The following is a 19,200-nucleotide window of genomic DNA, read 5'->3' as shown; positions in this document are numbered from 1 at the left end:
ACTCAATTAGTATTTGGTAGCATTGCCTTTAAATTGTTTAACTTCGGTCAAACGTTTAGGGTAGCCTTCCACAAGCTTCCCACAATAAGTTGGGTGAATTTTGGCACATTTCTCCTGACAGAGCTGGTGTAACTGAGTCAGGTTTGTCGGCCTCCTTGCTTGCACACGCTTTTTCAGTTCTGCCCACAAATTTTCTACAGGATTGAGGTCAGGGCTTTGTGATGGCCACTCCAATACCTTGACTTTGTTGTCCTTTGTTGTCCATTTTGCCACAACTTTGGAAGTATGCTTGGGGTCATTGTCCATTTGGAAGACCCATTTGCGACCAAGCTTTAACTTCCTGACTGATGTCTTGAGATGTTCAATATATCCACATAATTTTCCTCCCTGATGAAGCCATCTATTTTGTGAAGTGCACCAGTCCTTCCTGCAGCAAAACACCCCCACAACATGATGCTGCCACCCCGTGCTTCACACTTTCTCCTCCAAACATAACGATGGTCATTATGGCCAAACAGTTCTATTTTTGCTTCATCAGACCAGAGGGCATTTCAAAAAGTATGATCTTTGCCCACATGTGCAGTTGCAAACCGTAGTTTGGCTTTGTTATGGTGGTTTTGGAGCCGTGGCTTCTTCCTTGCTGAGCGGTCTTTCAGGTTATGTCGATATAGGACTCGTTTTACTGTGGATCTATGTAATTTTGTGCCTGCTTCCTCCAACATCTTCACAAGGTCCTTTGCTGTTGTTCTGGGATTGATTTGCACTTTTCGCACCAAAGTAAATTCATCTCAAGGAGACAGAGCGGTATGACAGCTGTGTGGTCCCATGTTGTTTATACTTGCGGACTATTGTTTGTACAGATGAATGTGGTACCTTCAGGCTTTTGGAAATTGAGGATAGGAAACAACATCTCCACCCCGCTGATCCTCAACACTGGGGCCCCACAAGGGTGCGTGCTCAGCCCCCACCTGTACTCCCTGTTCACCCACGACTGCGTGGCCATGCACGCCTCCAACTCGATCATCAAGTTTGCAAACGACACTACAGTGATACGAGGAGACGGCCTACAGGGAGGAGGTGAGGGCCCTTGGAGTGTGCGGTCAGGAAAATAACCTCTCAATCAACGTCAACAACACAAAGGAGATGATCGTGGACTTCAGGAAACAGCAGAGGGAGCATCCCTCCATCCACATCAATGGGACAGTAGTGGAGAAGGTGGAAAGTTTTCAGTTCCTCAGCGTACACATCACAGACAAACTGAAACGGTCCACGCACACAGACAGTGTGAACCTCAGGAGGCTGAAGAAATGTGGCTTGTCACCTAAAACACTCAGACTTTTACAGATGCACAATCGAGAGCATCCTGTCAGGCTGTATCACCGCCTGGTACGGCAACTGCTCCGCCCACAACCGCAAGGCTCTCCAGAGGGTAGTGTGGTCTGCTCAACGCATCAAAGGGGCAAACTACCTGCCATCCAGGACACCTACAGCACCCAATGTCACAGGAAGGCCAAAAAGATCATCAAGGACTGCCTGCCTGTTCACCCAGCTACCCTCCAGAAGGTACTGTCAGTACAGGTGAATAAAGCTGGGTCCAAGAGACACAAAAACTGCTTCTATATTAAGGCCATCCGACTGTTAAACAGCCATCACTAACACAGAGTGGCTGCTGCCAACATACAGACTCAAATCTCTGGCCACTTTAATAAATGTAATAAATTGATTTAATAAAGGTATTACTAGTCACTTTAAATAACGCCACTTTAATAATATGCTACATTACTCATCTCATATGTATATACTGTATTCTATACCATCTACTGCATCTTGCCTATGCCGCACGGCCATCGTTCATCCATATATTTGTTTGTACATATTCTTATTCATCCCTTTACATTTGTGTGTATAAGGTAGTTGTTGTGAATTTGTTAGATTACTTGTTAGATATTACTGCACTGTCGGAACTAGAAGCACGAAGTATGTTTGCGAGATGCCGGACAAAAGGCAATTTTAGAACCAGTGGTGCAAAGTACTTAAGTAAAAATACTTTAAAGTACTACTTAAGTCGTTTTTTGGGGTATCTGTATTTTACTTTACTATTTATATTTTTGACAACTTTTACTTCACTATGTTCCTAACAAAAATATTGTAATTTTTACTCCATACATTTTCCATGACAACCTAAGTTCTCTAGGTTGTCAGAGAAAATGTATAAAGAAAAATGTAGTTCATTTCATGTCTCAGGCCCTCAGCTGTTTGAGACAGTGGTGAAAGTGCTGATAAAAAGGCTTACCTGGGAGGCAAATCCGGAGGATGGAGACAAACATAGTGAACACACAACTGTTCATGATTCCACTCATTCGCAAAGAGGCAGGTGCGAATAGAACTCAGTCAGATCAAGGATATAAGCGTTCTGAGCTTTGATCAACACCGGGAGAGAAATGTTCAATGCTGACCCGTAATAGATTTTCTTTGTGTACAAAATATATATTTTTATTATTAATTTATTTTTTCAAATTAGTTACGGCCATGGCAGCATTTACCTCGAATGTGGTCTCCTCGAACATGGGAACATTGCCTTTTAATTTCAATTTCGCACTATAGTGTAGATCTTCTGCGCTACAGATTGAATCTAGAGGAACAGACATTAATAATGACCAGAGATAGAGAATAGTGACTGTCCAGGCAAAAGTCTTTGAAACAGGTCCCTGTATACATAAGGAGGATGTCATCAGGGCTGTAAATGCAGTCTGATGTCAGGCTAATAGAGATAAATCCGTATCTAATAGCCATTATACATATAACACAGACATCCATGCCTGGGGAAACCTGAGCCGCTTACCATTTCAACATTCATCTAATGCTCTACTTCTTCTAAAAAAAAGTACGTTTTCCAGAGAACAAATTATGTCCACCTGCTTTACGTCACCAAAAGTGGTATGTGTTGAAATCAGAGCTAGTCATTCTTTAATTGTTTGGCAGAAGCCTCTCTGTCATCCTAATGTATTATTGATTAGGGCCCTTGGGCTCTCTGGCAGGGGTTGAAATAAAAAGCAATCATCCCCACAGCCAATTGGATCAATACACGCCATATTTATGGAAAAGGCAACAGGCGAGGTCTTCACAATTTATTGAATTGGGTGAAAAACAACTGGCAAACAGACACATCAAAATCAGTTTCCATTACAAAAACAGTTGTAAAAACAACAGGAGACAAGGGGCATCTCATCCTTATCCCTTTCTAAATTCAAAACATTCAGGCAATGCTTATTAACCTTTGTCACAAAGAGAAGTCTTGTTTTTTACCTTGTTAACAAGAGATTTAGAGAAAGTCATCGAGTGACCTGGGATATAACTTCACTCCTGTCTTCATCATGTTCTATTATATTCTATTACTCCGCTGTAGTGGATCATCCTAAATAATTTAGGCTGTGTTTACACAGGCAGCCCAATACTGATATGTTGGTCTTTTGACCAATCAGATCAGATCGTTTGCCCATAATTGAGCCGCCTGTGTAAACACAGTGAGGAGCCCAAAGAATGCTGAAACCACAGAGTACAGCACTGTGGTGGTATGTATAGGTTAGGGTTATGTATATCATCCATAACTGGAGTCATCCTGCATATCACGTGTCTGTTGTAATTGCACATCACTGTGATCACTATGGGAGTACACTGTGTAATATATGGCACAGTCAATGTAAGAGTGTTCAACCCACTAATATACTCAACTATTTCTCATTGGATGCATCTTCAGCATTGTTCCTTGTACCATTTTAGTGGTACAACTATAATGGAGCTTGTTTTCAAAAGAGTTCAGATACCATGGGCTATTGTAAAATACATGATTTGTAGAGGTCAACAGTGGCAGTGCAGTTCTTACTATTACCAGGCCACAATGATACAGCACCAAATTGGAGCCCTACTAATCCCGGACATCCAGAACAAAATTATTGCGTAATTGCGCCAGATGATTGATTCATTTCTGGGAAGGAGACGTGTTTTAAAAAATGTACTAACGAGACCACTAAACTAGAACTAGATTAAGCGTCTAAAATGTCCGACCGTTGTTTCAACGTATTCTTCTCACGTTCGCACACGCCAATTCACGGACCGTCTATATTCGGGTTGCATCCGATTTACTCAGCCCAACTCACTAGCACTCAGTGCACACAGAGCGATTAGTGACGACATCATCACGTGATCCAAAAACATGACAGACATTGGATGAATAGAACATTTTTATATGTTCGGCTGTGTATGAAAATGTATATAAAAACAAATCTAATCTGCCCCAGCGACAATTATTTAAATAATTCAATGGATGTGTGTGCACAAAGGTGACGATTTAAGTGTCTTTTTTGGACTTTTTAAATGTCATTTCTCTATGGTATCGTCTATGTGAATTGTCTTTCTCAGTTAAGCTGCAGTACCGAAGAAAGACTGTAGGTGCAGTCGAAATCGTGCTTCTAGACCGGAACAATGGCCTCTTGAACAAGACTAGCTAAATCTCCACCCCTTTAAACGGATAAACCAGCCAGTGTTGGGCAAATCTATGGGCCGGATGTCCCCTTCCTAAAAACGAGAGCGCCTGCGAAATCGTGATTTGTCCAAATTATGAAGAATCTGCTTACCAGAACAAAGTTCCTCGTTCGTAACGCATCCCAGTCTGTCGACAGATGCTAGTACCATTATGTTACGTGCATCTGTCCACCAGAGATTATAGCCATGTTTATGAGTAATGAACTTCGTGTTTTATGGTGCTTAATATACCTACTCTACTGCTCATGTACAGTATGTGGATTAAGTGGTTTGAATGAGGCTGAGCAACAGTCCAACAGACTCACATGCTGCCATACCAAGATACAGTATAGCAACACTGAAATAGTTGGTTGTTTCACCCTACTATAATAATATAACACTATAATGATATTACAAAATGAGGGAAGAAGATCAAGAATCAAGACAAGTCTGTCAGGCTTCAACACAGAAAGAGCAAGCACATGGGACACAAAAACTAAGATGTCCCGGATGGGACAGGTAATCTGCTGAGGCAATATAGAGTTTGAATGGGAGTACAGCATGATGAAAGTGCATTAGTCACATGGGTATTTTCTGTCCTCAGAGAGACACTCCCCAGAGATCTGATACCACCTCACCCTTCAAGTACGGGATAATTGCTCAATAAATATCATTGTTGACGCAATGGTAGGTTACATTACTCAAAAGGTCGATTCTGTTCATAAAGTCATATTGATTTAAAAAGCCTCCAAGGGAATATGGTGTAAATGAGGACAAAAACCCCCAATTGGGTAAAATTGGCATTCACAGATCGCAGACACTAAAAAGGGCCTAGGTTATCACACACAATATTGAATTTATATAAAACCCCCAAATAGGGTTGTTAAAAAATACAACTACCAAACTTCTTTGTTTTCATTTCATAAATGTATCTAGAAAAATCTTCCATACATTTGCAACTATTAGTTTTCATAAACATTTTATGCTATTAGGAAAATATTGATAAATGTGTCGAAAAAGCATTTTGCATGTGGTTGATTTAGGAAAAATTGCATGCAGAGGTCCCAAAAATTGGATTATATCATTGTCATGAAAACCAGTGCTACAATTAAAAACTAATTGACAACAATACAAAACTAACACTGCTAGTTCAAAGATAGGATGCCATTCAAATCTATTGACAAGGAGTCTTCATATTGTAGCTCCCCTCTGAAATAATTTGTAGACAAATAAAGAATCATTATCTTTGATTTTGCTGGACGGATGCGGCACACATGTGTGACAGGCCATGTAGGTTAGGAGACCAGCGTGTAAGGATGTCGTTTCCTTGTCTCCTCTCCAGCACTGGCAGTAGATAGATAGGCTGCTCCATCTCAGACACTTCATTTGGCTTCTGTTGGCATTTTGCACATCCTCAGAATCTGCTTCAAGGCTTTCTGAACGTCCTCATCCATCTGACCCTATGAGGAATAAAGCAATGACGTAATACCATTAAAACCACATCTGCGCCATTTAATATGAAATCACAGAGTACACAGTATGCATAAAAACGTACCTGAACGGCGTATAGGAGATGCATCCTGTAGACGGACACTATCTCATGGTGCTGCCTCTTTGACTCCTATAGTAAAGAGATGCAGAAACAGGCTAGCGCGTTAACCAATTGGTGGAATATCATACACCAGCTATAAAAACCATGATGAAACTGCTCAGAATCATGAAAGATAAGCAATAAACCAAAGACTGAATATTTTAGGCAAACACCCAGCAGTGACAGAAACAGAAAACATAAATTACAGTAGACGTCCTTCAAAGATCAGCATCTACATGTCAAATGTCCTTCCTCAGAGCCATCTGATTTGCACAGTACATCCAGAGGAACAGGGTGGTCAATGGCTAACGCCTTGATCACACCGACAGCGTTAATGCGCAAAAATATTACGCAGCATCATCTGGATGTGTGTGCAACAAAGGTTCAACATTCAACTTCTGCTACCATTTCTGTCAAGCCATCTACACATACAGTTTGATGCATACGTTTGATAAAGCCAACGTATACACCAACGTGTGCAGCCTGTGACAATCAGCGGCAGATGGTGAGATACATGAGGGTCCCCTTTGGCCTCCCCTGGACCAAAGGAGGATGCCCTGTATCAGTACATTACATCTCTTGGCTCTAACACGGAGGCTAATCATGACAGTACAGAGATCTTAATTTCAGCACATAATTCATTGCAATTCCGCTTCCAACTGTCTGGTAGTTGTTCCAGGAAAGTCCTTAGTCGAAGGGATTTGTGTAAAGAGTGTATCCTGTCTTCTCTGACGCTATCGGAGTGAGGGTGAATGTAGTATACTGATTCATGGTTGAATGAGCCATATTAGCTATAGTGTGAAGGTGTATGACTCACGACTCACCCCTAGCTGGTACTGCAGCTGCTTGACTTGCTGCTGAAGGTTGTCCAGCTGCTGCTGCTGCAGGGTCTGCTGTCTCTTGGCAGAGCCTGCGCTGTAGGACAGCTGGGATAGGCTGTTTAAGGCATCCTTTAACTTCCCCACCTCTCTCGACAGGTCATCAATCTGAGACACAAACAACGCTGGGGATCAATACAAGGAACGAAACTGTCTATCATATGGCCACAACAAAATAAAATGTCATGAGGAAGCAAAATAGAGGGATAGCTTTCTAAACTCAAAGTATTTGAGGGAAATTTGCTATATCATTACTGGTGAACATTGTACTAAACACTCTACCAACAGAAAGCTGTAACTTACAAACCTTCTTATTCTTCTCTCTCTCTGAGCTGACGTGTCCCTCCACCAGCTTCTTCAGCTGAGCTATGGCATCCTGGGTACCTCTGAGCTTGGTGCTCAGAGCGTGGTTCTCCTTCTCCCTGCTGACGGCCAGCTCCTGCAGGGCCTCCCTCTTGCTCCTCCCCTCCTTCAGCTCCTGCCACGCTGCAGCCGCATCCAGAGCCACCTCATCCTGCTTCCTCAGGGCCCCCTGGAGAAGCTGCGTCAGGTGGCCCACCTCAGTCTCCAGACCCCCTCTCATCTGCTCGTGCTCCAGCCGTGATATAGAGTCGTCCGGTGTGTGGTCCTTCTCCACGGTCAGTCTGTTCTGTAGGGCGTCCACCTGCAGGGCCCTCTGGGACAGCTGTTGTCTCAGAGCATCTGCCTGGTCCTCCAGGTCCTTGATGGCGCTGCCCAGAGAGGACACCACCTGGGTGTGGTCAGCTAACGCCACTGACCCCTGGGCCAGAGCATCAGCCTCCTGCTTCAGGAGGGCGATCTCCTCCAGAGAGGCTGAGTACTTGCCCTGTGTGTCGGCTAACGATGCCTGCAGCTCCTCCACTCTGCTCCTCAGCGTGTCCTGCTCTTTGACTGGGGAGAATACAGGGCTGCCAGGCTTAGACTTGACAGCTCGGGTCTCTTCCAGCTGGTTCCTGGTGGAGCTCAGTTCACTCTTGGCCTCGCTGTAGGACTTGGAGAGCTCCAGCAGGCGGCGCTGCAGCCCATCAATAACACTCCCCAGCTCACCCTTCATCTCCTCAAAGTCATTAGCTGCAGCCTCCACAGGGACCGTCCCCCTCAGCGCCTCCTGCAGCATCCTGATTTCCTCCTGTGCCTCCTTGTACCGGTCCACCAGCAAACTCTTATCGTGATCAGAGCTGTGGTCTGCTGCCTTCAGCCTGGCCTCCAGCTCCCTGATCCGGCCTACATCCCTCTCCCTCTGCTGCCCTGACTGGGCCAGCTGGGACCTCAGCTCTTTCACTTCCTGCTCCAGAGAGCTTCTCAGTCTCTGGAGCTCCTGCTCTGCCAATTCCCTTCCTCCAGCACCTCCTCTTTCAATCTGTGCCCTGAGGGCCAGCACCTCCTCTCTGGCCTGCTGGTGTTTCTCCTGTGTCTCCGTCAGCTTGGCCTGGAGCTCTGCTAGACTTTCAAGCAGCACCTTTCCCTCCCTTCCCTTCTCCTCATCCTGCTCAGGTATGAACCTGGCATGGAGTGTGCGGTTCTCCTTCTGCGTCTCCTGTAGTTTAGACTGGATGCTCCCTAAGGTCTCCCTCAGCAGCCTGATCTCCTCCTCGCCTCCCTCCTTCCCCCCCTCCTCACTCTCTTCCTCCTCCTGTCTCAGGGAGGTGATGCTGAGCTCCAGGGCGGACCCTTCAGACATGTCCTCCTCGGTCACCTGAGGCTGGAGCAGGGTCTCGCTGGGGGACTCGTGGGTGGTGTGGTAGGAGGCGTTAGAGTTCATACTATCTGGACGGGACGAGTCTTCATGGCCCCCCTCACCTCCCTGGGGAGACGGACGCTTCTACAGAGAGATGGAGAGATGAGAATTGAGGAAAAATAAGTAACCACTGTTTAGTCGATTTTTAGGATCTTAATGGATATTTCTTATGTAGAGTGACAAATTATAGTAAACAAAACACTGGTATTACGATTGACAGAGAAAAGGCCTATTATCACTATAATGGGATATCTACGCTCTTGGAATGACGAGTTGTTTCGTTTGACAGCTTACCTTGAGTATCTGGGCTAACTGCTGGTTCTCCAGAGACAGAGCAGTAATCTTTGCTTGTAGGGCCACTACTAGAGCTGAGTCTACCTTCCCACAGTCCTCTGCCTGTATCAACACAATTATACAGTTAACCTGCAATGGTTTGGACTACCAGGGAATATGTTAAGTTCTTGGGGCATCTCATGAGACTTCCATAACCTTCCATTAGTACATGTAGTAATATTAGTCAACAGTGTGGGTGACTGTGTGGGGTTTTGAGCTACAGCAGGACAGTGCCCTGGAGCAGGCAGGATTCTCTACCTGAACATCCCCAGCCATTAAAAACACAGCACAGCAGCTGTATAAATGGGTTCCAGAGAGATATAAAGGGGACAGAGAATGCTAGAGGCCTGGGATCAAAGCAGCGCAGGGAAGTGATATTAAAGGCCTGCGCTGTAGCTGTAACTCGCCTTGGGCCCCGGCTCCGTCTGCTTCATAGTCACAGTCTGGTCCACAATCTGCTTCAGATCCTCAATGGTCTCCAGCAGTATGCACTTCTCCCCTTGTAGCTTCTCCACCTCCTCCCTCAGAGATACGCTCTGCAACTCCTCCTCCTGAGACAGGGAGGGGATGGGATGGGGGGGGGCGGACGGACGAGAGAGAGCGAGCAGTGAGCAAAACCAACATAAACAAAAATATCGACACAGAACAAAAACATGACGGGCAAACAACCAAGATAATACTTTAGAGAAAAGAGCTGTTCTTTTAAATGAGAGCCCTGTAATGACTTCTAAGAAATTCTTGAGTGTATGTAAGTGCATGTACCTTATAATTGAATACTTTAGATCCAAAACTTTTACTGGAGACCGGAGTTTCATTTGGGGTCATGTACGCGGGAGAGTTGGGGCTAGACATCTAGAAAGTTTGGAAACATAAAACATAAATTACATTTCTCAGTGTTTACTCCCCGCGTTCGGAACTAGACATTTCAGTTACAGTACTTCAGCAATAGTCAATACATACAATTACACTGAGACAGACAGAATAACAACCCTAATGCACTGAATACAAAGAGCCCTTGAATGAAAGCAGTAGACAAGCAGGGTGAGGTTCCAAAACATTTAAGGACAACACTGGGCATCCAAACAGATACAAAGGTGAATTACATTTCTTACGTGTTTTGCTGTATTGACACAGTAATTACTACTGGGAATTCAAACAGACACATACGAGGTCAACACATATTATAACGTTCAAGAACTTCATTCAGAGTCAAAGTAAAGCGTTACCTGACACAAACAGGGCTAAGGATCAATCAAAAGGGAAGCAGATACATAGATAGCCACACAGACGGGAAACGAACAGACCCAAAACAGACAGGCAGACTGACTGACAGGCAGACTGATTGACAGGCAGGCAGACTGACTGACAGGCAGGCAGACTGACAAGTAGGCAGACTGACTGACAGGCAGACTGATTGACAGGCAGGCAGACTGACTGACAGGCAGACTGATTGACAGGCAGGCAGACTGACTGACAGGCAGGCAGACTGACTGACAGGCAGACTGATTGACAGGCAGGCAGACTGACTGACAGGCAGACTGATTGACAGGCAGGCAGACTGACTGACAGGCAGACTGATTGACAGGCAGGCAGACTGACTGACAGGCAGGCAGACTGACTGACAAGTAGGCAGACTGACTAACAGGCAGACTGACTGACAGAGAGAGACATGCCTTTACCTGCACAGGACTTATGGGAGGTGGAGGTGCTTTTCGTTTTTTGGGAGTTGTGCTTGGATCGCCACCTAATCTAGCCACTTGATCATGCTGAGGTGTGAGTGAAGGAGTGGGAAGAAAGAAGAACAAAAACAGAAGAACGATCCTGCAGTGTTTAGTTAGGTTAGCTAGTGAAAAAGAAGAATCAAACATTTGGAGAACTTGTAATCAAAGAGAAGGTATTTATCCAGGAGTAGCAAGGGCTTGGAGAGTAATCTGTTTAGCTAAGGTGTTAGATTCATGCTCATACATTGTCCTGTTTTGGGGTGGCAGGTAGCCTAGTGGTTAGAGCGTTGGGCCAGTAACCGAAAGGTTGCTGGATTGAATCCCCGAGGTGACAAGGTAAAAAATCTGTTGTTCTACCCCTGAACAAGGCAGTTAACCCACTGTTCTCTGGTAGGCCGTAAATAAGAATTTGTTCTTAACTAACTTCCCTAGTTAAATGAAATACAAAACAAACAAAATACATGCTGCTTGAAGTGCATTTCAAAACGACTTTCATTACGTACAAAAAACACAAGGTTTAAAAAGAAAGCTTTCAATCTTATTCAAGATTAGGTTGTTTAATGATGATACTGTGGCAAGAGGTTGGTTCTGACTGTTTCATGTGTATTATTCCTTCTGATTAGACTAATAAGTGTAATATATCAAGTGAATGTGTGTAGGGTCAATGAGCAGGACAACTGGTTGCAGTTTGGAAGAAGATAGCAAGGTTGCAGAAGCTGAAGTACTGGTAACTTACCTGAGGAGTTTTGGGGGACTTCGGGGTGTCTGTGAATGAGGAGAGGAGAGAAGGGGGGAACAACATTCAAGGGACAGCCTGAAGATGGCAGTGTTGGGTCAATTCTGCATAACAGGCGAACTGAAAAGCTGCATTTCAAAGCTTGACCACAAAGAGGTCAATGATGTACATGGGTAGAAAGAAATGTGTATTGTTGAGGGCACTGGAGGACTGGAGTTGGGAAACACTGTGCTTGAATGTCATAACTTCCACACACCTCAAATAGATTTGAAGGGAAATTAAGCCTGAAGGAGTCTGCTAGAGTCTGGTCAACTGCCTCATACTAGGCACGATCCAGTAATGAAGACAGTTCCTGTCTCACCTGAGTCGGAGTGGGCCTTGTGCAGCGCCGCAGTGAGGACGGCCTTGACTTCACTGCTGCCAGACATTTTGGCGTAGTGCAGGACGTCGTGACCCAAAGAGTCCACAGCCTGGAGGTCAGCTCCTCTCTGGACCAGAACCTCCACTACAGACACACTGCTGCTCTCACTGGCCAGCATCACCGCTGTCCTGTATCACACAGTCAGAAATAGTATCGTCATTGTCGTCATCACAATACTCATCATTAACATCATCATCATCCACACCACCATCATCACCCTCACCATCATTCTCACCATCATCATCATCATCATCCTCACCATCATCATCCTCACCATCAAGGCATTATAATGTAACGTGCTTGTAGACAACCCTGTAATGATGAGATGAAGTTATGAAGTGGAAGGCAAGTGTGATCTGCCAGATGAGTCCTCCCCTACCTGCCGTTCTTATCACACGCGTTGACGTCGGCTCCCCAGTCCAGGAGGCTGCCGCACGCCTCCGCCTGGGCGTGTCTGGCGGACAGCAGCAGGGGGCTGAGGCCATCCTGCAGGACCCACACATCATAGTTCACTCAGAGTAACAGTATCCTGTGTAGACGGTCTGTTCAGATGCCTTGATCATAGCAGGTGAACACAGAAGCACACATACGGTCCCAAACCGACATACTGACGTTCACATACTGTACTGTTAAAGGATCCACAACCTTGTTTTCTCGGGAAAGGAAAAAGTGGGAGAAGTGATTGGAATGTAAGCGCGACAGTACATATTCAGCTGCTGTACACTAGAAGCATTGTTTGGTCTGCTGCAATGAAAACATACCAGACGTATAGCACAGAGAAAAACCAGCTGTTTCGCTCATGTAGTCTATGACCACAATGCAATTCCTAAGACGACAATTGGAGCATTGACGAGTGGTAACAGGCTGGGCTACATCCTTCAGCATCCTGCTCAAATAAAAGCACAACTTTATAGCGCCAGCCTCCACTCAAACAAACCAAAGCAAAGGCCTTTTATTATATTATTTTGGCTTGCGGAGTTAGCCATTCTCCCCCACAGCTCAGAGAGGGAAAATGAGAAACTTTACTCTACCCCCCGCTCTCTCACACACACAGACCCCTTCGTACACCCCTCCACACACAGCGTTCTCCGTCCCATGCACAGACAGTCCTCCTTATCAAATAATGTACACAACACATATGTTCCACATATTTTCTAGATTCCTTTCCTTATATCCTTTCTTTCCCAGGGTTTGGCTTGTCTTAGTAATACGGTTTAGGAAACTGACACCTCATCAAAAGCAGAGGCAGGCAATATCTACATGCGCAGCCTGTCTGCTTCACAGGACATTACACACACTGCACTGGGCGTTGACTCTTAACACAATCAAGAGGATTTACACAATTTCTGTCTCACTGGTAGATGGAACATTTCTCGAAAATCACATATTATCCCTGAAAGCTCTCGGAAAACACGTTCTGGACGAACCATTAAAAGTGATATACACTTATTTATTTTTTAGCTGACACTAAACTTCATACAGATGTGGAATCTTAGTTTGAGCCAGTCTCCTACAGCAGGTAAATAATCCTGCAACAAAAGGAAATATGAATTATTATGTGGATTATAATTCATGGACATTTTTGTAGCGGTTGATATATTTTTCACAAGGGAAAATCAAGTCTGAAATTTCTAAGTGGAAATGACAAACTTTATAGAAGCCTTTTTAAAACCTTGAATTCACAACAAAATGTTTTATTTCCTGTGTTGCAGGAAATTCTCCTGCAAATCTCTGACCAGATTTTCCCTTGTGAAAAATGTATCAGTAGGAAATTCTCCTGCAACGCGGTGATCAAATTAAGATACCACATCTGTACCTTCAAAATCAACATCAAAGTAACTTAATTACTTCTAACTTCTACCATACACTAAAACCAGGAGCCAGTTTAAAAAGCATTTCACCATTAGCAACATACTTTCCCCAGAGATACACGTCACATACCATAACTAGTAGGTTGAGTGATTTCTCTGGTGATACTTACATTTCCAAGACCTTGTCTAGACGCTGACTACCAGCTCTGTCAAGGTGGTGAGGCTTCTGACAGCCAGGTGTGAGAAAACTGACAGTGACAGCTCTTATTCACCAAGAATGACCTTGGATGATTCTGTTGTGTATAAAAATGGAACCTTCCGTTTAACATATCGGCGTTCAGACCACACTCTGGACAGTTAGACCATATTCTCTGTCACTGGGGTGATTTCTGGTAAATAACATTGGAATCTTTTCAGACCATACTCTACAGTTTTAGTTAGTGTGTGTGTATGTCTATACAGGTGTAGGATCTTAATTTGATAATCCTGTTGCAGGAGAACTTTCCAGCAATGCATGAAATGTAAAACTTGTAGGCTATTTGAGGTTTAAAAAGGCTTCTGACTTGATTTTCCCTTACAAAAATGTATCAACCCCTACAAAAAATGTCAATTTATAATAATCCACATAATAATCCACATTTCCTGTTGCTGCAGGATTATTTTCCCGATGTAGCAAACTGGCTCAAATTAAGAGAGAACAGATCAACCTTGGTAGGAAAGAGGAATGAACACTAGCCATTGAGTGTAGGTGTGACAAATACAACATTTGACACATGAGGAATCTAAATGGGGTTCAGAGATGTGCCAGAGTTGACTGGGAATGTGTCAGACTTGCTTAGTGTTAAACGAACACACACCACAAAGGGCAAAGCTATTATGTGGGTTTCTAAGGGCCTTATGTCATGTATTTACCAGCCGAAAGGCCTAACTTTGGTCTTGAAAAAAGAACAAGACAAAAGTCCTGCTTTCCTCATCTCTGGCAGACAAAGCCCTGGCAGGCGCAGAGTGTGAATGTTTTCATACCCCTCACAGTCTGGGGGGGAAACAAGGGGATGAGAAATACGTGGACTGATCCTCATGCCTAAATAAAGCTACAGTATGGCATCTGTGGGTTAGGCCAGCAGAGCAGAGGCTGGCTGCCAGGGCCCAGGAGGCTAATGTAACAATCTAACATTAAAACCATGTGTAATCTCAGCACTCAGCACGGTGCACCACAGAAAGCTGTGGCAAAGGCTGTCTGGTCCGACACACAGAGATGGGGAGGGTTAACCATGAAGGAGTGCCCAGGGTCCTAGCAAAGCCACATTGTTACAGCAATAATGTGCCCCACTGGCTATAGTTTCCCTTATTTCTACTCCATTCGCTCCTGCATTTGAGAGGCCTGCGTGACTACAGTAAGTACCTCATCACCATCCTCTAATGGTATTGACATAGTTCTGTCTCTGTGTGTTTTAACGGTGCGCTGACATGAACATGGATTACAGCCAACCACACGGTAAACATTCACCCCTCTGCGACTGTGAATGTTCAAAAACCGCCAATCCCAGGAATTCTCTCTCTGTTACATCATTTTGTCAGTATTTACAATATTTAAAGAAGATATATAGGCATGTGGCACGTCAATTATTAACAAGTTGGCATGTTCTTCCAAGCACTTTCTGTTAGAAGAGAAGATGAATGAGTTCCAGATGTGAGCGAGACCAGGATCCAGGTTCACCCTTCACTGTGAACCACGGCTATAGTGGTGTTGACCTACAGTAACACGGAGTAAGAGCAGGCGTTAGCTACAGCTCCTCCAACTGAATGTGAAATGCAGCCAAATGAGGTACTTTGGCTTGACGTGTGCGCTGCTGATGACTGTCTCCATCACCTCCTAGTGAGGTCATACTCTGTGAACTTAACAAAACCTCTCAACAAGGATACATACCGCAGCTGACTGCCTCCCGCGCCCGACTGTTTCTGAACAGCAGGCTCTGCCCACACACAGCTAAAGTACCGCCGTTCAGATGGCATCAAAGCCCATTTGGATTGGATAGCACTCCACCATTATCCGCGATTGTTTCTGAGAGAGACTTTAATTACTGCAATAGCTCTCTAACAGAAACACAACATAGTTATCTTGTGTGTTTATTATCCGGAGGATACAGACAGGATGACAGGCTCACAGTAATGAAGATGTGTCAACCAGGGTTTGAGTGGGGTGAGAAAGCGATGCACTTAAAAAAAACTCTGACTGGTGTGTGACTCCCTCCCTGGCCCTCCACAGCACCCAGTTCCTTGGAGTGTATCAGTGTTCCGTGCTATTTCAGGATGAAGGAGGGTTGAGGAGAAGCCACAGCTGGATTGGAGAGGTTTGATATCTACACTGCAGCACAGCTATTTTTTTCTAATACGTCCCCCATCAAAAGCTAACGTCTTTGATTGGGCCAAATTGACTCATTTGTTAACAAAAGAGTATCGTAATTCCTATCTTGTTTTACGAAAAATGCTCTATGTCAACGTTATAGACTTGGCAAAAGTACAAGGAAATGCAGGACTTGAGAAACGCTTCAAACAATTGAGTATGAGGACAGCGGATGTAACACAAACCCTCACTAAAGGAAGAGTATGCTTCTCTACGGAGTTGAATCAGAGGTTCGGACTGTGCTGTATTGGATATTACTGAGACATACAATCTTAAACATGTATCCCGTGGTAGACTGGCAGTAAATTACTGGATCAGAAGGGCTCTAAAAACACTACATAAATAAAAGCCCCCACGGCCCTTTATACGACCCCGGTGCTGCAATTAACGTAATTGGAAGTAACATAGGGATTTTTATATGAGGGTGAGTGTGTGCTGGGAGTGGGTTTGTCAGTGAAGCTGGCGGGAGGGAGACATCTTGTACAGCAGGGATGTGGCATCATGCCTCCCAAAGAGGAGGAGGAAAAACAACACCGAGCTGAAAGAAACCACAGACATGTACAATGTCTCCATTGGAGACCACAAGCCCAGCTACCACGACACAAATACACAATGTATGCCTCACACACAGCGAACCCCCAACACACATACACACCGTTAACGCCACAAACACACACTCGCATGCACACCCGCACACACACACAGTCAGTCAGGGGATGTTAATTTGCTGGTCATTTTTTGAGGCACAGCAGAGCCAGTACAGTGGGACTACGCCATGCTGCATTTATGCGGAACAGCCTTCTCTCAACCCACAGGGTAGCAACAAAACTTCAGGCCTGGATATTTCTTTAGTTGAAGACGATACAAACAATAACCTGACGGAGAAAACGGCACTGTATTTGATCTAATGGCATACGTACCGTGTCTTTGATGTTTACCGGACACTTGTGCTCACATAAGGTTCGGACAATCCCAATGCTTCCACTGGCAGCTGAGGGAGAAAAATAAGATACATGGATTGATAAGCCCAAAATGCCCTGCCTACCATGGAGTTATGTACGGAACGAATACAAAACGCCACGGCAGGTTATTGACTAACTGAGAGCCGTGTCAAAGCTCTCCCACAGGCCCCCGGCATGACTCCTCCTATAGCAACTTGCTCCCTGAATAGAACCCTACTGTGTCCAACATGGTGCAATTATCTTGCAGTCACCCATAAATGGACGTTGGAACCCGGGAGAAAAAAAACCTGTCAGTAGAGTCTCTTACTATGCGATTGACATGGCTCTTTTTACTGTAGTCTTTGATCCAAGCCCCCGCACCCCAGATAAAAGCTGGCCGAAGCCTCTCTAAATGTATATGTTCTTTAGTAAAGTATGGTTCACTCCAGGCACAGAAACATTCCTGTCATATACTGTATAAGACAACACCCGAGGTATAGTCTAGTCTTATAGCCGCGGCCACTTCTGTAATCATCAGCAGGACTTTGAGCTGAGGTACAGCAGTGAGACGGATTGTGTCATGGATGAGTACAGGACCGTGACTGAAAGAGGGTAATTGAGATCAGATGCTTAGAGGATAGGCTATCTGCTGCTCTGCACCTAAGAAGAGGAATCATCAAGCCATTTTATCCTCCTAGGTTTGATGGTCTCAAGTAATACAAATAGGATCTCAATCGATTTCTGATGAACACCACCATTTCAGTGGGAATCTTCAATGCCCAAGTTACAATTTTCCCAAAGCTGATGCCTAGGGATGCCCTATAGACATAAAGTGTCATACGTTCATGTAGGCATTATAGAGGCCTTCTGCATAGTTATTTCTAACCAAGTCTTACCTGCGTGATGAAGGGCTGTCTTCCCTGAGCTGTCCAGAGCATCCAACACACATTTACTCTGGTGGAAAAACACAGGCTTAGGTTAGCATCTATATCACCATATTATTTTTCCATCACTGTTATGTTTGTCTTGAAAAATTGGTCTGAGCCTTAAAAAGGGGAACCACGGCAAATTTCGGAAATTTGTCCAAGTGCCTAAACCTCTCTGCTTAGTGTTGGACTGTCTGTCAAAGTGTGCACCGCTCTCACTCAGGGAGAGCGAGAGAGCCCTTCACTGAGCGCTAAATAGAACTTTGTGGAATACAGAAAATATACGGGGGGGGGGGGGGGGGGGGAATGTGCGTTCCGTCACAGCGAACATACTAAATCTGGGAAGACCAATCGATTGTGCGATGCAACATACACATTGTATATGATACATTTGGGTCACAAGTTCACAATTTGACCTTTTCTGAGATCTCTGCCAAGAAAGCAGCAAACAGCAGCCCGTGTGAGCTTACTGCACGTGCAACAACACAGGCACGAGAGAACTCCTCACAAAACACAACTCTGTCACCGTCAGTTTTCAAAATACATCCGTCTTTACCACATCACCCAACACGCCTTTTATTATAGTTCTATAGTCACTCGAGAAATATATACTGAAGCAAATTTCACCCACGTTTTAGATAAGAAAATATTCGCATACCTTAGGGGTAGCTAATCTAGCCTAGTTTCGAGACAGAGATACTGAAAGTTTATGAAGACAAAAGCCAAGCGGACAAGTGGAATTATTTTATTTGAATGGATGGTTGACATGACAGAAAGGTATGAGGATATGTTTTTATCGAAACGGTGGTTAAAATGTTTGCTTCAGTATACATTTTTTCACGCACTAAAGTTGAATGTGTTGTTGTGTCGCACACGCATTTTCTGTTTGGTTTAGGCTATAGAAAAAGGGACTGAAAGAGAAACTGTCTGAAAATAGGACTATAATAAAAGGTGTGTTATGTTATAAGGAAATCAGTCAATTCAAATACATTCATTAGGCCCTAATCTACGGATTTCACATGACTGGGGAGGAGCTCAGCTACTGGGGAGCCAGGACCAGCCAATCAAAAAAAGGGCTTTTATTACAGACAGAAATACTCAGTTTCATCAGCTGTCTCTTCTCAGTCAATCCCACTTGTGTAGAAGCCGGATGTGGAG

General features: G+C 44.5%; 1 protein-coding gene across 2 annotated transcripts in view; it reads right to left on the bottom strand.

Annotated features, from left to right (window-relative positions):
- Positions 1–3,113: 3,113 nt before the first annotated feature.
- Positions 3,114–19,200, bottom strand: part of LOC139408802 (retinoic acid induced 14) — a 42,515-nt gene continuing 26,428 nt past the window's right edge. Inside the window, exons 6-18 of one of the 2 annotated variants that reach the window (XM_071153142.1) lie at positions 18,013–18,070; positions 17,096–17,166; positions 12,340–12,446; positions 11,901–12,088; positions 11,540–11,568; positions 10,762–10,848; positions 9,845–9,934; positions 9,490–9,633; positions 9,044–9,145; positions 7,298–8,833; positions 6,937–7,098; positions 6,077–6,142; positions 3,114–5,981 (exon numbers count right to left, since the gene is read on the bottom strand). In XM_071153142.1, the coding sequence (XP_071009243.1) occupies positions 5,904–5,981; positions 6,077–6,142; positions 6,937–7,098; positions 7,298–8,833; positions 9,044–9,145; positions 9,490–9,633; positions 9,845–9,934; positions 10,762–10,848; positions 11,540–11,568; positions 11,901–12,088; positions 12,340–12,446; positions 17,096–17,166; positions 18,013–18,070 (2,718 nt within the window). In that variant the 3' untranslated portion in view covers positions 3,114–5,903. The remainder of the gene's footprint in view (positions 5,982–6,076; positions 6,143–6,936; positions 7,099–7,297; positions 8,834–9,043; positions 9,146–9,489; positions 9,634–9,844; positions 9,935–10,761; positions 10,849–11,539; positions 11,569–11,900; positions 12,089–12,339; positions 12,447–17,095; positions 17,167–18,012; positions 18,071–19,200) is intronic. The other variant, XM_071153143.1, reaches the window with a different exon arrangement.

This window comes from Oncorhynchus clarkii, chromosome 5 (genome assembly GCF_045791955.1).
Source record: "Oncorhynchus clarkii lewisi isolate Uvic-CL-2024 chromosome 5, UVic_Ocla_1.0, whole genome shotgun sequence".
NCBI classification, from domain to species: Eukaryota; Metazoa; Chordata; class Actinopteri; order Salmoniformes; family Salmonidae; genus Oncorhynchus; species Oncorhynchus clarkii.
The sequence above is the reverse complement of the archived record's forward strand: the minus strand, read 5'-3'. Positions and strand labels throughout refer to the sequence as shown.